The sequence below is a fragment of the Neovison vison genome, chromosome 2 (assembly GCF_020171115.1).
Source record: "Neovison vison isolate M4711 chromosome 2, ASM_NN_V1, whole genome shotgun sequence".
NCBI classification, from domain to species: domain Eukaryota; kingdom Metazoa; phylum Chordata; class Mammalia; order Carnivora; family Mustelidae; genus Neogale; species Neogale vison.
In genome coordinates this window covers 150,907,337-150,933,156 of record NC_058092.1, presented here as the reverse complement: position 1 = coordinate 150,933,156, position 25,820 = coordinate 150,907,337, and the positions used below count along the sequence as shown (strand labels likewise).

Genomic DNA, 25,820 nt, shown 5'->3' with positions numbered 1-25,820 from the left:
AATCAAAAGCTTCTGCACAGCAAAGGAAACAGTCAACAAAACAAAGAGGCAACCCACGGAATGGGAGAAGATATTTGCAAATGACAGTACAGACAAAAGGTTGATATCCAGGATCTATAATGAACTCCTCAAACTCAACCCACACGAAACAGACAAACACATCAAAAAATGGGCAGAAGATATGAACAGACACTTCTCCAATCAAGAAATACAAATGGCTATCAGACACATGAAAAAATGCTCATCATCATTAGCCCTCAGGGAGATTCAAATTAAAACCACATTGAGATATCACCTTACACCAGTTAGAATGGCCAAAATTAACAAAACAGGAAACAACATGTGTTGGAGAGGATGTGGAGAAAGGGGAACCCTCTTCCACTGTTGGTGGGAATGCAAGTTGGTGCAGCCTCTTTGGAGAACAGTGTGGAGATTCCTCAAGAAATTAAAAATAGAGCTTCCCTACGACCCTGCAATTGCACTCCTGGGTATTTACCCCAAAGATACAGATGTCGTGAAAAGAAGGGCCATCTGTACCCCAATGTTTACAGCAGCAATGGCCACAGTCGCCAAACTATGGAAAGAACCAAGATGCCCTTCAACAGATGAATGGATAAGGAAGATGTGGTCCATATACACTATGGAGTATTATGCCTCCATCAGAAAGGACGAATATCCAACTTTTGTAGCAACATGGACGGGACTGGAAGAGATTATGCTGAGTGAAATCAGTCAAGCAGAGAGAGTCAATTATCATATGGTTTTACTCATTTGTGGAGCATAACCAATAGCATGGAGGACAAGGGGCGTTAGAGAGTAGTAGGGAATTTGGGTAAATTGGAAGGGGAGGTGAACCATGAAAGACTATGGACTCTGAAAAACAGTCTGAGGGGTTTGAAGTGGCGGGGGGGTGGGAGGTTGGGGTACCAGGTGATGGGTATTATAGAGGGCACGGCTTGCATGGAGCACTGGGTGTGGTGAAAAAATAATGAATACTGTTTTTCTGAAAATAAATAAATTGGGAGAAAAAAAATACAAACAAACAAAAAACCATGAAAAAACCACCACCACCACTTGGGTCTAATCCTACAGATTCTGATTTAACTAGTCTGGGCATCCAGATTTTTAAGAGTTTCCTGGGAAGCCTCTGTTATATGGATTACTCATATATTTTGATTTATTTACCATGAAACTCCTCTTTTATTTAGGGCCTGACACATACCAGGGCACTCAATAAATGCCAGCAATTACACAGAACATGCAGAAAACTTGATATTGAACTATTAACTAAACTTTTCCTTTTGATCAAATTAAAGAAAATATAAAATAGCTGAAAACTTACTCAGATTAAGTTTAGGTACAAAGAAATTTTGAAAATAATCTCTAAAAGCATGGAAATGTATGAAAAACCCACCTCGGCTAGGTGCCAGAGGATTTAAAGGACGATAAACAGATCGAGGCCTGAAAAAACAAGTGTGAAACTCAAACATAAAATGCTTTTACATAATTTTCTTCCCAACAGAATCCTACTCCCCTTCCTCTACCCTCCCTTTAGCCATTCCTCCTCAGTTACTTGAAACAGTTTTCCTCGTAGATGCTGTTCCACACTCTCCACGCAGAGGACCCTTTATAGCCGGTGTAACGCTCTGGGTTCAGCAACAGGTCTACATACTGAGCAGCTGGAGATCGCTCATCTGAACAAGAAACAATTCATCAAAACCACCCATAGGTCACCAGTTGTCTGAAATGTAACACTGTAATGCAAACATAACTACTGAAAGGTCAGAGAAAGGCTATGCTTTTCAAGTAATGTCCAATTTAAGTGAAAGAGTGGTTAGCACACTCACGACTGTACTTGACCCGGGATAACTTACACTCCTGAGAGGAAAAAACAACTCCTCCCTTTCCTTTGGATACTCAGTGCTCTCTTAAGGAACAGAACACCCCTCCCCTTCTGAGAGGCATTCATCATTCCTACGTTTTAACCAACTGGGGTCGAAAAGACCTAACAATCATAACCTGTTCTACTACTTGATTTGATTTCTTCCCTATGCATACACTTACCTAAACACAGGCTCAGAAACATTTTTTTAGCATTTAGTATACTAAAAAGAAAGATTTTCCTGCTATTCTCTACTCTGGACTTATGAAATAAATGGCTCAATAACTTCGGGATTCAAATTTGATCTTAGAATTACACAATGCTCTAGTTTAAACAAATACACATTACGGTTTGTTTCGATCACTGTTAATACAGAGTACTTTTGCCCTCTCAAGCCAATATACAGCAGACACAACTTCAGGAAATTGTTAAGACATATAAATTAACCATTTTATTTTATTATTATTTTTTAGGATTTTATGTACTTATTTGAGAGTGAGTGAGCGAGCGCATAAGCAGGGAGGGGCGAAGGCAGGGGAGAGGGAGCAAGAATCTGAAGTAGACTCGGCGTGGAGTGCAGAGCCCCATGCAGGGCCTCATGCCATGACCCCGAGATCACAACCTGAGCCAGAACCAAGAGTCGGACACTTCAACGACTAAGCACCCTGGGTGCCCCTAAATAACTACTTTCTGTGTTGAAATCCAAATGAGTTTTTACTAGTTCTTCACTATTTGGACATTTTAATAGAGGTCTCTGAAGGATACAAAAGACCAAGAAAATGGTCTTAATTATCAAGGCTTACATTCTGGATAGAAAAGGGAAATACATGCTTTCATACCTTTAGAAAAAGTGTAATGATCATGCTTCACACATTGATGATCATAATATCATAATACATGGAAATGAAAGAACTATCTATGTTGACACAGAGGTACTCCTTTATTTGTATGCGTCCTACCTTTTCATGTCATGAGATTAAATCAATAGTATGCAGACACCTGACTTAAAACAGGGCCAAATATGGCCATTAAAATATGGTCCCTCTTTTTTTCATTACTAATAGTGTATTTTCCTTTTAACCAACAATATTTATTGAGCATTCAGTGACCATAACTGAGATTATCCATAACTCTAAGAGGAAAATGGCATCCTGATCCATACCATCCAAGAACTACTTGGTACTTCTGTAGAAAGTAGGAAGAACACAAGGAAACGAGTTAGATCTAACTTACAGACAATAGAAACATAAACTGAAGAATATTGGCTCTATATTTCTGCCCTAACATTATATAGATATTCCACTATAGAAGTTAAGGCACAGAAAATAGGTAACTTACAGATGGATTAACAGAAACTGTCCAAGGACATGGACTGGTTCAAGAGTTAAAAACAGTAATTTTTAAAAAATCTTCCTTAAAAGAAAGAAAGATTCAAATTATGGAGTGTGGCTTTTAAAGTTCAAACAGAAGTTTTACAACTCACTAGTTTCTGTTATTTTTTTTTAATTTCTCTGAGGTGGTCTTGATTAAGCTCATTTGCAAAACTGATCTGACTATTTACAAATACTAAACCTACCAGAAGCATATATATTCATTGAGATATGGTGTGTACACATGTATAAAGAATGTGTGTGTGCATGTAAGTTTACACATATGTGGGGTCACCTATGAATGTACCCTCAGGCTAATATCAACCCAACAAAAGCAACTAACCAACCAATAAGGAAAAACAACAAGATTAAGATATTAAACTACATTTTAAATCATTATACCTTAAGGAAGTGAAAATCACAAGAGTAAAATCAAGTATATCAATGTTTAACTTAAAACTTACATTCTCAATGTCCTTAATGTGTATTCCCTTAATTGAATCAAAAGTGCATTGCTGGTTTAAGTGGTTCTTAAAAAATTTAATACTTTTTCAAATCATGAAAGGCGGGTCTTGTTAATTTATAGAAGAGATTAGCAAACTATGATCCACAGTCCAAATGTGGTCTGTATACTTTTTTTGTAAAGAAAGTTTTATGGGAACATAAGCCATATTCATTCACTGCTTTCACGCAATTATGGCATAGCTGAGTAGTTGCAAGAGAAACCGTACAGTCCACGAAGTCTAAACTTTTTACTACCTGTCCATTTACAGAAGAAAATGTTTCTCAAGCCCTGACCTACACTGACATGGCATCTAGATGAGGAAGTGGGGGTGAGGGAGCATCCACAGGTTGAGTTCCCCTCACAAACACAGCAGTGCTGGTATCCCCATGCTTCCCCAGTGGCCACCTGTGACACGATTTTAATTAGCCTGTTCAGAAACTTCAACTTCTTTCCATTTGCACAGCGGGAGCATTCATTTGGATAATGCTCTTTGGACCCCTAATATGTCTTCCTCCTCCCCAAAGCTTTCTCTTCTTGCTCCCTTTGTAAAGCTCTTCCCAAACTTCCATCCGACCATGCTAACCATTCCCAAAGGATTCGAAGAATGTCCACGGAATCAAAATACCTAATTCTGGGAATTCATCAATTTCAACTAATGCTTTTTCTTCATTTTCAAGTATACCTTTTTTCCCCAAATGAATTTTCTTTTCATGGTCACTTATAATTGTGTATTAGTGTTAGGAGGCTACACAGCATGTTCGAGGATGCGAGCCAGTCCTCCACACCTCCTAATCCAAATACCTCTTCAAACATAGCACAGGTCAACTTAGCATGCAGTCTTTTTGTTGATGGACACAGATAAAAAATACTGCTGTAGACTCAGGATTGAGCCTCCCACCCTCCATCACCAACTCTAACTTTGACTGCTAGTAATGCATTATTAAAATGCATTATAAAATATTCAGGTGAGGAGAACCTATAGTTAATAAAGCACCCAAGTAATTCTGACACACAGCCAGATTTGGAAACTACTGTTTTAGACAATACTTTAAATTTATTAATGAACGGGTCGCCAGAGTGGCTCAGTGGGTTAAAGCCTCTGCCTTCGGCTCAGGTCATGATCTCAGGGTTCTGGGATCGGGCCCCACATCAGGCTCTCTGCTTGGCGGGGAGCCTGCTTCCCCCTCTCTCTCTGCCTGCCTCTCTGCCTACTTGTGATCTCTGTCAAATTTAAAAAAAAATCTTTTAAAAAATTATTAATGAACATTTTTTTTGAATTTTTAAAGGTTTTTATTTATTTGACACAGAGATAGAGAGTAGAAGTAGGCAGAGCAGCAGGCGAGGGAGAGGGAGAAGCAGGCTCTCTACTGAGCAGGGAGCCTGATGTGGGGCTCGATCCCAGGACCCTGAGATCACGACCTGAGCAGAAGGCAGCAGCTTAACTGGCTGAGCCACCCAGGTACCCCTAATGAACACGTTTTAAGGGAAAACATAAAAGTAAAAATCTGTCATACTATATAGGTTATTTATGAACCAACAACTTCATTCAGCAAACATTTATTGAGCAAGTACCATGTCCAGGCACTGTTCTAGGCACTAGGGATAAAGCAGTGAACCTGAAAGACAAAGCCTCAGGCAGCTGACAATCTAGTTGGAGCAGACGGACAATAAACAGATTAACTAAATAACCTGCCCTGCACTCTCTGGTCATTCCTGGTACTCAGAGCGGGCAGCAGTGTCAACACTCAAACTGAGAGTGGTTGCTGTTTTCTATAGGCAAGTGACAGCAGGTTTCTCTGATGAGGTGACATTTGAGCAGAAACCCAAAGCAGAAGAGGCCACGCATAGAGACAACAGCGACAACAACAACAAAACAGGAGTAGGGAAAGGAGCTTACCTTAAACTGCTAAATTATTTAAAAATCTACTATTTGATCTATAAGGGTCATCTTCTCTTCAAATAAAGACAGAACAAAAACAAAACGGAGAACAGGGGTGTAGAGATATATACCAATAAACTGGGGTGAATATTCTTTAGATTGTTTTAATCAAAAGGTTTTACATAACTGAAATAACTAGATGATGACTCTAAAGCTTCTCTGAAGTGTTTTAAAAAATTGTATATATAAATCATTGGGACATACACAAACATACACATACAGAAGTAGTGGTAATCCAACCAGTAAAATGGTTTATATGTTTCAGGACTACACATAATATAAAAATTACTAATTTTTAAATTATGAAATCCTAAATTCTTGTAGGACATCTCTTCCATTTTTATAATATAAGAAGCTAATGTTAAAAAATTAGTTAACACTATATTGATGAAAGGTGACTGATACATCATTGCTCATACCAAGTGATCTCTGGAATGGAGTAGCATTTTTTGTTAAATACCTATAAAAGAAATATATACTGACATTATTTACTATAAGAAATATTCACAGAAATGATTTTTAATTTAAAAATCTGTTAATTAAGCACTAAAAATTTTTTATTTTAATCAAAAAATAGGTAAAATGATATGCTGGCAAGAAGTGACTGTGAGTGTTGAACAGTAAGCATAATTAGAATGACAACCGGAGAACAAATTAAAGAGTAAGCAGTGATGTCAATCCTTAACCTAGGTACAACAGCTTGCTTTGATGAAACATTTGTCAATTCTAAATATCCTAACAGGAGTTTTTTATTAATTTTCCATTATTCTATCCAGATACCCAAAGAAATTTTTTTCAGATCTCTTAAAAATATTCTTTCTGGCGGCAGGTGCAGTGCCTGGGTGCCTCAGTTGGTTAGGCATCTACCTTCAGCTTAGGTCATGATCCCAGGGTCTGTCCTGTGACAGGCTCCCTGCTCACCTGGGTGCGGGAAGGGGGTGGAGGTCTGCTTCTCTTCCTCCCTCTGCTGCTCCCCCTGCTGTGCCCTGTCAACTAAAAAAAAAAAATCCTTCCTGGGGTTGCCTAGGTAGCTCAGTTGGTTGAGTGCGTGACTCTTAAAAAAATTTTTTTTAAAGATTTTATTTATTTATTTGACAGACAGAGATCACAAGTAGGCAGAAAGGCAGGCAGAGAGAGTGGAAGTAGGCTCCCCGTTGAGCAGAGAACCCAATGTTGAGCAGAGAGCCCAATGCGGGGCTCGATCCCGGAACCCCGATCATGACCTGAGGCAAAGGCAGAGGCTTTAACCCACTGAGCCACCCAGGTGTCCGAATGTGTGACTCTTGATTGAGGCTCAGGTCATGATCTTTGGGTGGTTAGATCAAGCCCTGAGTCAGGCTCCATGCTCAGCCCGGAAACTGCTTGAGTTCTCGCTTTCCCTCTCCCTTTGCCCCTCCTGGCTGCTCACATTGGATAGATAGATAGACAGATAGATACATACATAAATACATACATACATAGATAAAATCTTTGAAAAACAAAAAATGTCCTTGCTGAAACCCTATAAGCCATGGTGATAACACTGCACCTCTTGGCAACCTCTCAATCTGCTGTGCTATTGTAGCAGCTCACTCTAACTTGCTGCAAGGCAGACTGGAGGATGAGCACAATTCTACAGATGGATCCCCTAAAACCCTCTAGGAAGCTCTATGACTACTTGAATGCTTTCCAAGATCTGAGGAACTCTTGCTGCCTCCAGCCATGCATGCCTGAACCCCAAATTCTTCTCCACCACCTATGATATCAAGGTAAAAAGTGAAGAGAGGCCAAGTGAATGATTTAAGTTTACTCGGCACAATTCTTGGGAATATTCTCCTTAGATCAAAATTTTTGAGTCACTTCAATTACCTTCTGAAGTAAGAGTCATGGTACTTACTGCTGAACAGCGCCCTCTCTTTATACTATTCCAGTGGACTCTTGGGAAAAGGCTTGTGGGGAAGTCAAATTAGAGTCCTCCCCAATATTGCAAGGTGTCTTTATGTTTGTTGGGACCTCCAGAAAATTTCAGTGTGAACTTGTTTATATGTTCATAGACCTAAACTGAGTGGCTTGAAATAGAGGTCCATAGGAGATGATGTGTCATGATGAGAAAAATATAGGGCTGGGATCCAGTCAGATCTGGGATTGAATCCTGTCTCAGCCTCTTGTTACTGTGTGATCCTGGGCAAGCTAGTCTTCTTGAGACTCAGTTTCCCTGGACATGAAATAATACACAGTTATCCAGGTAACTATAAAGATTAGCAATAATGTACTTAAGGCACTCAGCACATGGCTAGAACATAAGCTCCCAATAAATGCCATTATGAATAATAAGATCCACTCAGCAAAACACAGTGTATTCAAGGTATAACTGATTATATTTTCACTGATTTCCATTTCTTATAAAAGGATTAAGGTTAAAATAACTTCATTACAATAGTTTATTTACCATCAAGTTCACAAAAGTGATCCTGTGAATCATCATATCTCGCCCAGTCAATGAACGCTTCTTTGCTTTGATTACTAGAAGAGGGAATAAAAAAGAAAAATGATTTAAATTGGGAATGGAAAATGTTACACTGTATCTTATATAATTAAAAACAGATAATCTGAGATCATGTCTTTAATTCAGTTTCATAAATTCAATTAGTGGTTACTGAAGGAATGATAAACAAGTTACCTGAAAAATATAGATATTAACTTCCATGAAGTATTTGTTTAACTATACTAAAACTATGAGCCCTATTCCAATAATAATTTTCACTAGAAAATTAATTTACAAAAATATAGGAGATGTAGTTAAATACAAAAGTCAACCTAGCCTTTTCGACTGACTTAGAAACAGCAATCATTTTTTTCTAAAGTAGGAATTAAATTTACATTCATAATTCCTTTAACTTAAACTGCTTCTGTATTTATAGGACAAAATACCAAAAACTGCATTTCTAGGATCTCCCTTCCTACATGGTATTCACTGGTAGCACCAATGTCACTTTAATCATGGCCTATCATTCACTCTCCATACTACCTCACATTTAATAAAATAGAAGATCAAGATCTCTACTTGGAGATCTTGGAACAATTACAGTCATTCAAATAAATTGTGACCTATATTCACTTTAACCTATATTCAGATAGTCTCTGTCTTAAATACATAACAGCAACATCTGTAAGAGAGCTATTATCCTTCTTCTTTATTTGCTATACAACAGGAAAAAAAAAGGTAAAAAAATTATTTGTGTACCAAGTATAAATCACATAGTTCCTAAATATGTTACTGTCATAGCCAAGAATTTATTTTGTATTTGAGAAACTGCTACGTGACATAACCACTAGAAGTCCACATAGGGCTGGCTGCACAAAATCCACTATCAATAAATGTTGCGGGGGCGCCTGGGGTGGCTCAGTGGGTTAAAACCTCTGCCTTTGGCTCAGGTCATAATCTCAATGTCCTGGGATGGAGCCCCGCATCAGGCTCTCTGCTCAGCAGGGAGCCTGCTTCCTCCTCTCTCTCTGCCTGCCTCTCGGCCTACTTGTGATCTCTGTCTGTCAAATAAATAAATAAAATCTTTAAAAAAAATAAAATAAACATTGCCAATTTAATTCACAGTGGGACTTTTTTTCCCTCCTATGGGAATATTCAATTAAGTTAATAATATAAGTTAATGGAAATACTTGTATCATAGTTGACTCAGCTGGAATACAGGATGTGATAAAGCAAGAAGGCAAGTTCTAGTTAAGGCTAAGACGGTAACTATAGTTACATTACTTAATTAGAGAGGTGTTCTCTTTGAAAATAGTCAAGAACATGGGGCGCCTGGGTGGCTCAGTGGGTTAAGCCTCTGCCTTCGGCTCAGGTCATGATCCCGGGGTCCTGGGATCGAGCCCCGCATCGGGCTCTCTGCTCTGCAGGGGGCCTGCTTCCTCCTCTCTCTCTGCCTGCCTCTCTGCCTACTTGTGATCTCTGTCAGATAAATAAGGAAAAAATCTTTAAAAAAAAAGAAAAAAGAAAATAGTCAAGAACAAAGCAATTATTTCCCACATAAATTCCTATTTTCTAGTTAACAATATGATTTAGAGGAACTTTTATCCTTGAGGATTCTTATGTGGTGATGCTTTGCTGGTCGTTTCATCCTAAACCCTGCCTGAAAGCCACGGCAGCAGAAAAGATGGTGAAGGCTAATCTAATGCTAACAGAGTTGGCTCGGTCTTGCTTATAGGTGGGTTGAAGGGAAGTAGTCCAGCTTTTCTCAAAGTCAGTTTGAAGATGGATGCCAAGCTACTTACGTCACAACTTCCTAGTCTTTACCAGGGACTTCCTGTCAAGATGGTGCTGGGTTAAAACCAGTGGCCTTCAAACCCCTCAGATTGTTTTTCAGAGTCCATAGTCTCTCGTGGTTCACCTCCCCTTCCAATTTACCCCAACTCCCTTCTCCTCTCTAACACCCCTTGTCCTCCATGCTATTTGTTATGCTCCACAAATAAGTGAAACCATATGATCATTGACTCTGCTTGACTTATTTCACTCAGCATAATCTCTTCCAGTCCCGTCCATGTTGCTACAAAAGTTGGGTATTCATCCTTTCTGATGGAGGCATAATACTCCATAGTGTATATGGACCACATCTTCCTTATCCATTCATCCGTTGAAGGGCATCTTGGTTCTTTCCATAGTTTGGCGACTGTGGCCATTGCTGCTATAAACATTGGGGTACAGATGGCCCTTCTTTTCACGACATCTGTATCTTTGGGGTAAATACCCAGGAATGCAATTGCAGGGTCATAGGGAAGCTCTATTTTTAATTTCTTGAGGAATCTCCACACTGTTCTCCAAAGAGGCTGTACCAACTTGCATTCCCACCAACAGTGGAAGAGGGTTCCCCTTTCTCCACATCCTCTCCAACACATGTTGTTTCCTGTTTTGTTAATTTTGGCCATTCTAACTGGTGTAAGGTGATATCTCAATGTGGTTTTAATTTGAATCTCCCTGAGGGCTAATGATGATGAACATTTTTTCATGTGTCTGATAGCCATTTGTATGTCTTGATTGGAGAAGTGTCTGTTCATATCTTCTGCCCATTTTTTGATATGCTTGCCTGTTTCGTGTCTGTTGAGTTTGAGGAGTTCATTATAGATCCTGAATTTGAAGTGGCGGGGTGGGGGGAGAGAGGTTGGGGTACCAGGTGGTGGGTATTATAGAGGGCACGGATTGCATGGAGCACTGGGTGTGGTGAAAAAATAATGAATACTGTTTTTCTGAAAATAAATAAATTGGAAAAAAACAAAAACCAGTGGCCTTCGAAGTGGGCAATGCAGGGGCAGGAAGGAAAGGGCCAGAGCGATTTCCAAAGAACAGGAGAAAACTTTTCAGGGTGGTAGATAAAATAACTATCTTGATTAAACTGATTTTCATGTGTACACACTTGTCAAAACACCAAGGAGATATTTAAATAGGTACAGTATACTGCATGTCAATTAAATTTCAGTAAGGCTGTTTAAAAGTTATAGTACCAACTTCTGGAGAAGTTGTGGAATGAGGAACTCTCATACACTACCAGTAGCAATGTATTTTAGGAGTCATTTTGGAAAACGTCTCAGCAGAATTATTTAATTTCACCCCTAGGTATATTCTACATAGATGCATACCAAATGCAAACACCAAATGTCCGCCACTATATTTTTTGGAATGGCTGTGAAGTGGAAAACTCCAACTATCAATGATAGGATGGGAACATTTTGGTGCAGTTTTAACTATGGAAACCAATGAAAAAAGAATTAAATGCTACTACTAAGTCCAAGAACATGGATGACTCTCACGACATGATACTTAATAAAATAAGTCAGACACAAAAAATACATTCCATATTATTTTATAAAAATAGGCAAAATTAACTTCTGCTACTGTAACTCAAAATCATGGTTATATGGACATTGGGGAGGGTGTGTGCTTTGGTGAGTGCTGTGAAGTGTGTAAACCTGGCGATTCACAGACCTGTACCCCTGGGGATAAAAATATATGTTTATAAAAAATAAAAAATTAAAAAAAAATCATGGTTAACTTTGGACAGTGGTAATGACCAGAAAATTACACACAGCAATCTTCAGGGCAGCAAGTACATTGTTTTGGATAGTTGTTGCAGAGCTGGGTTCGCTTTGTAAAATTAAACTCACCTTTATGCTTAACATTTGTATACTTTATTGTATTTCTGTTATACTTGGATTTAAAAATTTAAAAATAACTCTGTTCCACAAAATATCTATAAGCAAAATTAAAAGATAAGCCCTAACAATGCATATAGCCAAAGAATTATGATCAGATTGTATGAGGAATGCCTACAAATAATATATTTTTTAAATTCATTTGACAGAGAGAGAGAGATCACAAGTAGGCAGAGAGGCTGGCAGAGAGAGACGGGGCAGCAGGCTCCCTGCTGAGCAGAGAGCCCAAAGCAGGGCTCGATCCCAGGACCTGAGATCATGACCTGAGCTGAAGGCAGAGGCTTAACCCACTGAGCCACTCAGGCGCCCCCAAATTAATAATATTTTAAAAGTACATATAATCCCACCTCCACACTCCACGCCAATCCCATGTTTCACCATGGAGAAACAACAGCAAAGAATATAAAAAGGCACTTTACCTTAAAATTCTACAGTGACTTAATTCCCAACCCCTGGATAACTTCTCTAGTTATATTCTTTCCTGGGTAATGTCATATGGTTTTAAACTGCCATATATTCACACATGACTCCCACATTTTATCTCTCCCCTGAAATTGAGACTTGTGGATCTAACTACCTGCTCGACATCTCCAACAGATGTCTCATAGGCAGTTCAAATGTAGCAAGTCCAAGACTGAACTATAATTTTCCATCAAAATTGTTCCTCCTGCAAGTATCCCCAGTTCAGTAAATGGCAACTCCTAGTTTTCTAGTTCCAAATCTTTTTTTTTTAACGTTTTTTGGAATTTATTGATTTGTATTTAAAAGGAACTGTTGACACAGATTCCCTGGAAATCATCTGATTAAACACGAGAAAACAGTTAATTCTACTGAGACAGTAAAATAATTCCAAGACATATGATTTACCCAAAAGAACAATACTGTAGATGCTGTCTCTGATACAAAAACTCACTGTTCCTTACTCTTCTAAACACACAGTGGTATAGAGTTAACAATATTCAATCACTTCTGTTCTTTCTTGAATATATAAAAATTAAAATACCAATTAAAAAACTAATATATCTTCTCTTTAAATGTTTCTTACAGATACAATTTCAATATTTTCATTCAACAGTGGTGTGGTTTAAGAGACTATTTTTCATTCACAAGTCAAACAACACTCCACACAAAGAGGAACAGTATATAGGCTCGTACTGCAAATAAAGACTTCAGGAATGCAGCAACGGACATTTCTAAAATACTAAGTGGATAAAATTCTGAGAGGATACATTCAATAAAGCTCTACTAAGCAGATGGCCACAGACCTAGAACATTCTACTGATAACTTCAATGGGACTCCAGATGCTTCCAAACTCAACATGAACTCTCATCTTAGGCTTTGTACTTCTCTTTTCCAGTTTCACTAATGACACAAACATGATTCAAATCCCTGAAGTATTCATTATAGTCAAGGGCATATCTTACACTAAACTTGTCTGGATTTCAAATCCAACAAAGTCTGATTTATAGCCAACACTTCAAGGGGTCCTCTTCACCAGCAAGCTTCCGACCTCGACGATCTTTGGATTATGCTCCTTGACCAATGAAAGCAAGGTTTGCATTGTTTTGCCAGTGTCAGTTTATCCTCAATAATCAAGACATCCTTTCCAGTCAAAGTTGAGAGATCAGGATGCCTGGGTGGCTCAGTCAGTTAAGCTTTGGCTCAGGTCATGATTCCAGGATCCTGGGATCAAGTCCCCTGTTGGGTTCCTTGCTCAGCCAGGAGCCTGTTTCTCTCTCTGCCTCTGCCAGCCACTCTACCTGCCCATTTTCTCTCTCTCTCTCTCACTTTCTCTAACAAATAAATAAATAAAATCTTAAAAAAAGAAAGTTGAGAGATCATCTCCATCATTTACTTTGATGTTCCCTGTTGACTGGTCATTATAGTAGTTCTTCAGTCTGATGAAATCTACAGTAATGGGAATGGATCCATCACAATTTCTGTTCAGTGCTCTGATACAACCCAGCAGGTCAGCAAAGAATTTATAGCCTCCCTCGAGCACACAAAGGTCTACGATGTGACAGCCTCCCATGTCTTCATCACATCTTGAGTAAGCTGCTCAGTCCTGTCCATAATTCCATGAGGAATAAACACCTTTTCCAAATCCTCAGCATAATGATTGAGGTATACAGAATAAGTCTAGGTGATCACCTGGTTTATCATCACTCATCAAGATGCTGGGGTCGCCACTGTAGAGCCCAGTGGGCGAACGGGTTAACTGCAGGCTGGAGAGGAGGAAGCTGGGGGCATAGCAGAGGAGGCGGAGGCTCCACAGAAGGTGGCAACAAGTGGGAAAGCTGAGCAATGTGCTCGCTGTTGCTCTCTAGGCCGCTGCTGGAGCAGAGGCCTCTACTTCCCAATCCTGTAGTCATTTATAGCTCCTATCTTTTTCCATACCCCACATCAAATCCCTCAGCAAATCCTGTCAGCTCGCTCTTCAAAATCTGTCCAGAATCTGACCACTTCTCATCATTTCTACAGCTATCACCATTCTGTCTTACCTGGATTAGTACAATAACCACATAACATAGCACCCGGCTGCCTCAAAGCATTCTCTCCAGTTCTCCAGTGACTTTCCATTCCACTCAGTTTAAAAGCAGCATTCGTAGCTGTCTTCAAGCCCTCCACCCCACCCTACCCATGCCCCCATCCCTAGCATCTTCTAACTCAGTATTCTACTATTTTGCCCTTGACCACTGTACTCCAGCCACACTGGCCTTCTTGGGAGTCTTCAAATCATCTAGGCACACTCCTGTCACAGGTCCTTTTTACTAACAATTATACATGCCTAGAATACTTCTCCCTCAGGCAGCCATATTATGACTTACGACTTGTGCCTTTATGGGCACTTTGTTCAAATGTCCCATTATTGCTGTGCCTTTCTCTCACCACCCAATCTAAAACAGTGCCACTTCCCCATCCCCATCCACACCACCCCTAGCCCTCTGTCTTTCTTCTCTGCTTTATCTTTCTCCCAGGCACTCATCGCCACTTTACTTACTTCTTATATATTTTACTTTTTTACTGCAGATCTCCAAAGAGGATTAAGCTTCATGAGAAAAAGAATTTGTCATGTTCACCACTATACACTTAATACTACTCTAGAACATTGCTTGACATATATTGTAGGCATTCATTAAGAAACACTAATATGCAATAAACAGATTAAAAAATGCTAAAACTTACTAGTAATCAACAAAATACAAATTAAACAAAAATGAGATGCTATTTCATCTGCAAACATTATTAATTTTTGGCAAGGATGCGGAGACCAAAACCAGTTCTCAGCCCCAGAGGCAGTACACAGTCATACAAGCACTTTGGAAAGCCCTCAGGCAATATCAAGAACAGGTACATGGGGGCATGAGGTTCAGCAATCTCATTACTGCATGCCAAATTTCCTACTGTATGCCAAAAAAATTATCAAGGCACTCAAGGTCACATAATTTGTAGAAGTAAGAAATCTGAATAATTCAAATGTCTATCAGTAGAGGAACAGATAAGTAAAATAGGTAATAGTCATCTGATAAAAACCATTCATCAGCTGAAATAATGAGACAAATCTCCCATGTTTTAATATAGATCTAGAATGCAATATGTGCAGTGTAAAAATAAATTTGGATGTTAAATTCAGTATTATTTTATATAAGGAAAAAATAAAATCATATGTAAAATAACCATCATTTTATATATATAATAAAAACAAAACCATAGATAGATTCATGACAGTAGTTACCTCTAGAAGGAAAGAAAATAGAATTGGGAAATAGGGCATAGGGGATTTCAAATTTATCTACATTTCTCTCTTTTTAAAAACATAGTAGAAAAAGTTAATATCTAGTCACTAAATAAAAAAATAAATAAAATAAAATAAAATGTATTTATTTTATTATCTTATTATATTATCTTCTCTAGTTTTCTATATTAAAATTTTTCAATAAATAATGACTGATAACTTTATTAAGTCTAACACTATAGTACACAAATGCCAACCTAAGCAAATAGGGAAATTAAAAAGATTAGTAATAATCCATTCCCTACTCTCAATTATAGATATGTTCAGTCATTTCATAGTGCATAATCTGAGACCACTCACAAATTATGTTGGCCTTCACAAGCAGGTTTTACTTAGAGAAAATAAGGAAAAGTCAATAGAAAAAAAAATCCATGAAACTTAATAGTCATGGTAATCAAAACTTTAACTGTTCAAAATATAACACACAGATTGAATTACTATTTACAAAAAACTCAGAAGTTCAAGTTCCTTTTACTATTATAACCAGGAAGAATGGATCCATAAGTCCTGCTGGCAGAACAATCTTCTGTATTTTTACATTTTGATAAAGTCACTATTGATGATATATTTTTGAAATTTAAGAACAAATCCACTAAGAGGAGGAAGCAAAGCAATCATGAAATTTAGGATGAAGAATAACTTCTTAAGAATGACTTGAAAAAAAAAAAAAGAGAATGACTTGAAACTTTACTGTTTCATCAAAATCACAAGAAAAACAGAATATTTCTGATATAAAGATACTAAAGAAGAGAATATTTTTTAAACTTGCCTTAGCGTGCTGTTAATTGCTCCCAGTTTATTAGCTTGCTCACAGTCTTCTAATTCTTTGGTATCGTTTGCCACTTTTGAGTACTGAAAGGAAGTACATAGTAAGTTTAGTAATTAGCTTTCTCTCTATTTCAAGTTCCACTGGCAATCTGTCAGTGATGACACAGATACATCCTATTATCAAAACCTCTCACACATGTAAGAAATGGAAATCAAAATGAGTCACAAATTCCCACCAACTCAAGAAGACATTGAAAACAATTACCACTGGTATGTTAGTGATCATGTAAAATAAGAAAACCCTCTTGGGAAAGTAATTTGACAATATTTATCTAGAGCTATAAAAATGAATAAACCCTTGAACAAACAGTCTTACAACTGAAACCATATCCAGAGCAACACTAAAAAAGAAAACCAAAAATGAAGTACAACCACTTTAGAAAGTAGTTGGTACTATCTCATCATGCTAAGATAGGCATAATCAATGGCCCAGCAACCTTACTTCTAAATATCTACCTAAATATCTACCTGTCTACTCTTACATGTGTACACAATGAGACAAAGGATGAAAATGTTGATACATCACTGTTCTAATAGCAAAAAACTCCAGGGACGCCTGGGTGGCTCAGTTGGTTGGACGACTGCCTTCGGCTCAGGGCGTGATCCTGGAGTCCCGGGATCGAGTCCCACATCGGGCTCCCAGCTCCATGGGGAGTCTGCTTCGCTCTCTGACCTTCTCCTCGCTCATGCTCTCTCTCACTGTCTCTCTCTCTCAAATAAATAAATAAAATTAAAAAAAAAATCTTTATTAAAAAAAAAAAAAAAACTCCAAACAACTGAAATGCCCATCAGCAGAGGAAGAGCTAACCAATGAGATACTCATACAATGGAGTACTACACAACTATTAAAATTAACAAAGCTACATATATCAGCAGAGACAAAATTTCCAAAAGCATAATGAAGAATAAAAAATAACTGAAAAAATATTTTTAAAATAAAAAAATTTTAATGCCATTTAAAAGTACTATGCCCCAAATACCTTGATAACTGTGTACCCTATACAGTATAATCCTGAAGATGACAGGTTGACTAGTTGGAACACAAGACTAAAAATACATGCATGATAAAACACCTGTTGCACAGGGCATCTAATACTGTAGTTATACTATGCTACTATAGTTCTTCTACAGAAGACAGAATTGATGTGTCTCAAAAGAATCTATATAATTTAACTGTAAAAACATACAAGTTCTCTGCCTGCGGCAAGAATTAAAAAGGTGGGACTATGGAGCAAAATGTTCCCACTGCCAACTAATTCTAGAACAGTTCTCTTCTGCAACCACTGTCAAGCAGGAAATGTAAGTTTCACAGTGTAAAGCAAAAATATTCAAGGAAGAAAAGTGACTCACCTTATTAGAACTCCCAGCTTTAATTCCGACTGGAATTTTGCTCTTAAAAGAATAACAAGAAAAATTTAGGAAGTTATCTTCATTTTTTTCTTGAGATTTCTTCACAAATAGTAATGCCACTGCTCACATACAGAGACTATTTTATTCTATGATTAAAAAATGAACATTCATTCAAATTGTTTTCATACTATCTAATAAAAAACCAATTTATGGACTTGTAAATCACATTTTAGCAAACTGAACGACATATACAAAATAACAGTGTCAAAATCAGCTAAAATTTTTTAAAAAGATTTTATTTATTTATTTGACAGAGAGAGAGATATATCACAAGTAGAGAGGCAGGTAGAGAGAGAGAGAGAGGGAGAAGCAGGCTCCCCGCTGAGCAGAGAGCCCGATGTGGGGCTCCATCCCAGGACCCTAAGTTCATGACCTGAGCCAAAGGCAGAGGCTTAACCCACTGAGCCAACCAGGCACCCCCAAATCAGCTATAATTTAAACTGTAATGCAGTATGGAATAGTTCACATAATTTTTAGGTTAAAAAAACTGATAAAAATCACTATTCCATAAACTTTCCTACCACAGAAAGAGAAGCTTTAAAAAATTTCAAAGTTCTTTGAAAAATTTTACGCTCAATCTTAATTTCTGCTCTAAAGTGACATCTAAAGTGAAGGCAGTTTGGGATTAATACTGACAGAACCAGGGACGCCTGGGTGGCTCAGTTGGTTAAGCAGCTGCCTTCGGCTCAGGTCATGATCCCAGCGTCCTGGGATCGAGTCCCGCATCCAGCTCCTTGCTCAGCAGGGAGCCTGCCTCTCCCTCTGCCTCTGCCTGCCACTCTGTCTGCCTGTGCTCACTTGCTCTCCCTCTCTCTCTGATAAAAAAATAAAATCTTAAAAAAAAAATACTGACAGAACCAGTTCCTTGGTGCACAGGATTGACCTTGGTTTACCAATCTAGGTAATCAGGGTTTACTAACACTAAATCCCTATGTCCAACTTTCTTTTCTACAAAGCCAGTAATTAGTTTCAGGCTTTAATAAGCAAAGCGAGAACTCATTATAACTGGTTCATCAGACACAATTTTAAACAAACAAAAAATCATATCTGAAAGCAGAAAATCACAGGTTGATCCTCTAATCAATCTAGGGGACTGATTTCTAGCATCAGAATCTATGGTATAGCAAAATACCTACTAAAATCTTTTCATGTGTCATGGTAAATTTTAGCTTAGGTAAATTTAACCAAATATTCAGAATAAATATCTTCCTGCCAGGTGAAAGAATATAAATAATGATTAGAGATATTTCCCTAATCAATAGATTAAAACTTTACGCGTTGCCAGCATTTTATTATTTTAGTATTTGCTAGTACATCTAACAGAAGGCAGAAGAGAGAAGACTATAAAACTTAAGTCAAATCTAACAGCCACAAACCTGAATTTAAAATGTGGAAGGAATACTAACCAAAAGTGACTGCTGGCTACAGGGTGTCCTCTGACTAGTATAGTATAATACGCTAAAATCAAAACCTTTAGCAGCTTTTCTAAAGGTTTGATGCTAAATACAATAGCTTGACTCATGCAAATCTTAACAATAAACCTTTTAGACATACTGGGGTAGGCATCACAGATGATTGTCACGAATAACACATAACAATCACAGAAGAGAATTATTAGAAGTAATGAAAAATGTAAAACTAATAACTAAATCAAGAATGAAATAAACCAGCTGGGATTGAGGCTGGGAAGATTATGGGGTAGGAGGACCCTGCTCACCTCATCCTATGGATACAACTAGAAAACAAAAACTTCACACAAATAATCTAGAAAACAACCCAAAGGCTGGCAGAACAAACTCCGCAACTAAAGGCAGAGAAGAGGCCACATCAAATTGCGTAGGAAGGGTAGAGATGCAGTGGGGAACGAAACAGGCTTTGGCTGTCTGCAGTCAAGAACTGGAGGTAGAGGGAAGGGTGAGAAACAGACTATCACACATGCATAGGGAAGACCAATCCCCATAACTTTTGGTTTTGAAAGCCAGAGGTTCCAAATTTCAGGAGTTCCTACAACCAGTGGGAGTTGAAGCTTGGATTTTTAAAAATCAGCACCTCTACTCTGGGAGAGCTGAAAGGCATTAGGAAGCAGAGTTCCTGCCCTTAAAACAGACAGCAGGAGGAGGGGAAAAGATAGGACAAAAAGGCCCAGGTAGCTACAACATAGAAGCAGCAATTTGAAAAATACCTAGGGCATATGGGAGGGAGACTTACTAATCTTAGAGCATGTCCTGAAAGGCAGGGATCACAGGGAGGCCCCTCCAGGAACAAAGGAGGCAGGCACCATTTCCCCCACCTCTGCATCCCCACTCACAGCATAAATACATAGGCACCTGTGGGAACCAGCACTATACAATGCTTTCTAGCTAAATTGGTTACACTGAGCCCCACCCACCCACACCTAGTAAGGTCCCCTTTTCGACACATTTGTGTCAATTCTGGTTTTGGACCCCTCCCATGGAAGACCAGTGTAAACATCACCAGCGCAGCTTTTCCTGACCCACACGTTTTGCAGGGCCTCAGTCTGAGCAGCTGTGGACCTTGCAGAAGCTCAAGACCCATCCTGTTGAAACTGGTACCCCACCCACACAGCCCTCCATCCACCAGTGCAGGAAACAGATCTCCTCTCACAAACAGATCAGCACACACCTTGTTAAAATGTGCAGCACTCCAGCGGGGGACCAAACACAGCCCACAAGCAGCTAAGAGAGCAGCTTAGACAACCGGACTAAAGGAAAAGCTGACCAGGACACAAGAGCAGAGCAGGGGACAACTCTACCACAGGGCACTACAGGACATCTTGTTCATAAGACCATGAACTTCAAGAGGAGGACGCAGAGCTGACTTCGCTAACACACAGAAACAGATACAGAGTATCAGACAAAATGAGATAAGGAATATGTCCCAATCGAAAGAACAGGACAAAACCACAGCAACAGACCAAAGTGAAATGGATGTAAGTAGTATGGCTGATAGAAAATTTTAAGTAATGATCATAAACATACTCCCTGGGCTTGAGAAAGAATGGAGGACATCAGTGAGACCCTTAACACAGAAATAAAAAGGAACACATCAGAGATGAAGAACACAATAAATGAAAATTAAAATACACTAAATGGAATAAATAGTAGGTTAGAGCAAACAGGCAAATGAATCAACAACCTGGAAGACAGAGTAAAGGAAAGTAATCAAGCCGAGCATGTGAGAGGAAAAAAAAAGTTATACAAAATGAGAATAGACTTAGGGAACTCAGTGACTCCATTAAGTGTAATAACATTCAAATTACAGGGATCCTGGAAGAAGTAGAAAAAGAAGAGAACAGAAATTTTATTTGAAGAAATAATAGCTAAAACTTCCTGAATCTGGGGAAGGAAACAGATACTGAGATCCAGGAGGCAGAGAGATCCCCCAACAAAATCAACCCAAGGTGATCCACACCAAGACACATAGTAGTTAAAATGGCAAAAAGTAGTGATAAAGAAAAAAAATTTTAAAGCAGCAAGAGAAAAGAAAACGGTTACATACAAGGGGAAAACCCATAGAGCGATCAGCTGATTTTTTTTTTTTTAAAGATTTTATTTATTTGACAGAGAGAAATCACAAGTAGGCAGAGAGGCAGGCAGAGAGAGAGGAGAAAGCAGGTTCCCTGCGGAGCAGAGAGCCTGACGCGGGGCTCGATCCCAGGACCCTGGGATCATGACCTGAGCCGAAGGCAGAGGCTTTAACCCACTGAGCCACCCAGGCGCCCCTCAGCTGATTTTTTTTTTTTTTTTACCAGAAGATTTGTAGGCCAGAAGAGAGTGGCATGATAGATTTCAAGTGCTGAAAAGAAAAATCTGCAGCCAAGGATACTCTATCCAGCAAGCCTATCATTCAGAATAGAAGGAAAGATAAAGAGTTTCTCAGACAAACAAAAACTAACGGAGTTTATGACTACTACACCAGCCATACGTTAAAGGGGACTCTTTGAGTGTTAAGAAAAAACTGTAAGTAAGAGTAGGAAAAGTAGGAAACATAAAAGCAGTAAAAATAAGTATACCTGTAAATATCAGTCAAGAGATTCACAAAGGATATAAAATATGACACCATATGTCCAAAATGTTAAGCAGAAAGGAATAAAGAATGGGTTCAAACTTAAATGACCTTCAACTTAGCACAGACTGCTATATGCAGAAGATGTTATATACAAACCTAATGGTAACCACAAATCAAAAACCAGCAATAACAAATAACATGGAGGACATGGGGAGATGGAGAGGAGACGGGAGTTGAGGGCAATTGGAAGGGGAGGTGAACCATGAGAGACTATGGACTATGAAAAACAATCTGAGGGTTTTGAAGGGGTGTGGGGTGGGAGGTCGGGGGAGCCAGGTGGTGGGGATTATAGAGGGCACGTATTGCATGGAGCACTGGGTGTGGTACATAAACAATGAATTCTGTTACACTGAAAAGAAATAAAGAAAAACAAAACCAGCAACAGATATGCAATGAATAAAGAGAAAGGAATCCAAGCATATCACTAAGGAAAGCCAAAACACCACAAAAAAGAGCAAGAGAGAGATCAGAGAAAAACTACAAAACAATTGCAAAGGAAGTAACAACTTGGTAATAAATTTATATCTACCAATAACTACTCTGAATGTAAATGGACTAGACACTTCAATCCAAAGACATGGGGTGTCTTTGAATTACACAGAGTGGATAAAAAAAAACAAGAGCCATCTATAAGGCTGCCTACAAGAGACTCATCTCCAACGTAAAAACAACTGCCGACTAAAAGTAAGAGGATGAAGAAAGATTCGTCACCCAAATGGATGTCAAAAGAAAGCTGGAGTAGTAATACTTGAATCAAACAAAATAGACTTTAAAACAAAGACTGTATCAGGAGATAAAGAAGAACACTATATGATGATGAAGGGGAGACTCTAACAAGAAGATACACAATTATAAATATTTATGCACCCAACATGGGAGCACCCAAATACACAGTTAACAACAAACATAAAAAAACTAATTGATAGGAATGCAATAATAATAGGAGACTATAACACCCCTCTTACATCAATGGACAGATTGTCCCAACAGAAAATCAACAAGGAAACAATGGCTCCACTCACCAGACCAGATGGATTTAAAAGATATTTTCAGAGCATTCCATCCTAAAACAGCAGATACATATTCTCCACAAGTGCACACAGAACATTTTTCCAGAACAGATCACAGATTAACCCATAAAACAAGCCTGAACAAAGTCAAGAAGATTGAAATTATACCATGCATCTTTTCTGACCACAACACTATGACACTGTAAGTCAACCACAGGAAAAAATCTGAAAAGAGCGCAAATTCATCAAGGTTAAATAACATGCTACTAAACAATGAATGAGTCATCCAAGACCTCAAAGAAATAAAAAATTACATGGAAACAAATGAAAATGAAAACGCAATGGTCCAAAATCTTGCGGATGGAGCAAAAGCAGTTCTAAGAGGGAAGTTTAGGACCATACAGGCCTACCTCAGGAAGTAGGAAATATCTCAAACAACCTAAATTTACATATAAGGAGCTACAAAAAGAATAACAAAACCCCAAACCAGCAGAAGGAAGGAAATAATAAAGATTAGAGCACAAATAAATGATACAGAAAAATTTTTAAAAACAAAATAGAAGAAATCTATGAAATCAGGAGCTAGTTCCTAGAAAAGATAAACAAAACAAACCTCTAGCCAGGCTCATTAAAAAAAGGGGGGGGGAGAAAGAGAAAGAGAGAGGACCCAAACAAAATTGCAAATGAGAGAAAGTAACAATGGACACCACAGAAATACAAGTAACTACAGGAGAGTATTATGAAAAATTACATACTCCAAACCTGGACAACCTAGAGGAAATGGACAAATTCCTAGAAACATATGACCTATCAAAACAGCAACAGGAAGAAAGAACATTTAAACAGACTGATAACCAGCAATGAAATTGAATCAGTGATCAAAAAATTCCCAACATGGGGTGCATGGGTGGCTCAGTGGGTTAAAGCCTCTGCCTTCAGCTCAGGTCATGATCCCAGGGTCCTGGGATCGAGCCCTGCATCGGGCTCTCATCTTAGCGGGGAGCCTGCTTCCCTCTCTCTCTCTCTGCCTGCCTCTCTGCCTACTTGTGATCTCTCTCTGTCAAATAAACATAATCTTAAAAAAAAATAAAAATTCCCAACAAACAAAACTCCAGGACCGGATGGCTTCATAGGCAAATTTTATCAAACATTCCAAGTAAAGTTAATACCTATTCTTCTCAAAATATTTCAAAAAAATGAAGAAGAAGGAACATTTCAAAATTCATTCTCTGAGGCCTGTATCATCCTGATACTGAAGCCAGGTGAAGACACCATTAAAAAACAGAACTACAGGGGCACCTGGGTGGCTCAGGGGGTTAAAGCCTCTGCCTTCAGTTCAGGTCATGATCCCCTGGTCCTGGGATTGAGCCCTGCCTCCCACTCTCTGCTCAGCAGGGAGCCAGCTTCCCTGCAACCACCCCCTCCCACCCCCTCCCCCGCCCTACTATTGATCGCTGTCAAATGTCAATACATAAAATCTTTAAAAAAAAAACAAAACAGAACTACAAAAAATAACAAAGATTTTTTTAATTAAAAAAAAATACTATAGGCCAATCACTCTGATGAACATAGATGCAAAAATCCTCTACAAAATACTAGCAAACCAAGTCCAACAATCCTTAAAAAAAAAAAAATCATTCACCCTGATCAACCTTTACCCCCAGGTTGCAAGGGTGGTTCAATATTTACAAATCAATCAGTGTGATACATCATATCAGTAAGAGAAAGGAAAAGAAGCTTCAGATTTCAACAGATACAGAAAAAGCATCCAATAAAATACAGCATCAATAACCCTCAACAAAGTAGGTTTAGAGGAAACATACCTCAACTATAATAAAGGCCTTATAGAGAAAATCCATTATACTCAATGGGGGAAAAACTGAGAGCATTTACCCTGAGGTCAGAAAAAGGACACAGTTATCTACTCTAACCGTTTTATTCAGGGTAGTACTAGATGTCCTAGCCACAGCCATCAGACAACAAAAAGGAATAAAAGGCAACCAAACTGGTTAATGAAGAAGTCAAACTTCCACTATTTGCGGAGGACATGATATTCTGTGTAGAAAACCCTAAAGACTCCACCAAAAAACTGCTACATCTAAAAATGAATTCAGTCAAGTTTCAGGACATAAAATCAATGTACAAAAATCTGCTGTATTTCTATACAGTAATAAGGAAGCAGTGGAAAGAGAGATTAAGAAAACAATCCCATTTACAACAGTCCCCAAAATAATAAACCAGCTATGAATAAACTTAGCAAAGAGGTGAAAAGACCTGATTGTGAAAACTATTAAAATATTGATGAAAGAAGCTGAAGATGACACAGAGAAATGGAAAGACAGTCCATGCTCATGGATTACGAGAACAAATATTGTTAAAATTTTTATACTACCCAAAGCAAGCTACACATTTAATGCAATCCCTATCAAAATACCAACAGTATTCTTCATAGAACTAGAAAAAAGACATCCTAAACTTTGTATGGAACCACAAAAGACTCTGAAGAGCCAAAGCAATCTTGAAAAAGAAAATCAAAACCGGAGGGAACACTATTCCAGATTTCAAATTATATTATCTGTAGTAATCAAAAAGGTATGGTACTGGCACAAAAATAGACACTTAGGTCAATAGAACTGCGTACAAAGCACAGAAATAAACCCATGATGCTACTGTCAATCTTTGACAAAGGAGGCAAGAATATTTAATGGGAATAAGTCTCTTCAACAAAGGGTAACTGCATGGCTGCATGCAGAAGAATGAAACGGGACTTCTTACACTGCACACAAAAACTC

General features: G+C 38.4%; 1 protein-coding gene and 1 pseudogene across 3 annotated transcripts in view; both read right to left on the bottom strand.

The window, feature by feature from the left end:
• The window catches only part of ERO1B (endoplasmic reticulum oxidoreductase 1 beta), a 73,635-nt gene that overhangs the window by 30,426 nt on the left and 17,389 nt on the right, over positions 1-25,820 (bottom strand). For 2 of the 3 annotated variants that reach the window (XM_044239314.1, XM_044239316.1), the window contains 5 exons: positions 17,870-17,911; positions 16,461-16,543; positions 8,125-8,198; positions 1,574-1,694; positions 1,415-1,461 (listed from right to left, as the gene is read on the bottom strand). In XM_044239314.1, coding sequence (XP_044095249.1) covers positions 1,415-1,461; positions 1,574-1,694; positions 8,125-8,198; positions 16,461-16,543; positions 17,870-17,911 — 367 coding nt within the window. The remainder of the gene's footprint in view (positions 1-1,414; positions 1,462-1,573; positions 1,695-8,124; positions 8,199-16,460; positions 16,544-17,869; positions 17,912-25,820) is intronic. The other variant, XM_044239317.1, reaches the window with a different exon arrangement.
• Positions 13,227-15,286, bottom strand: LOC122898526 (annotated as a pseudogene).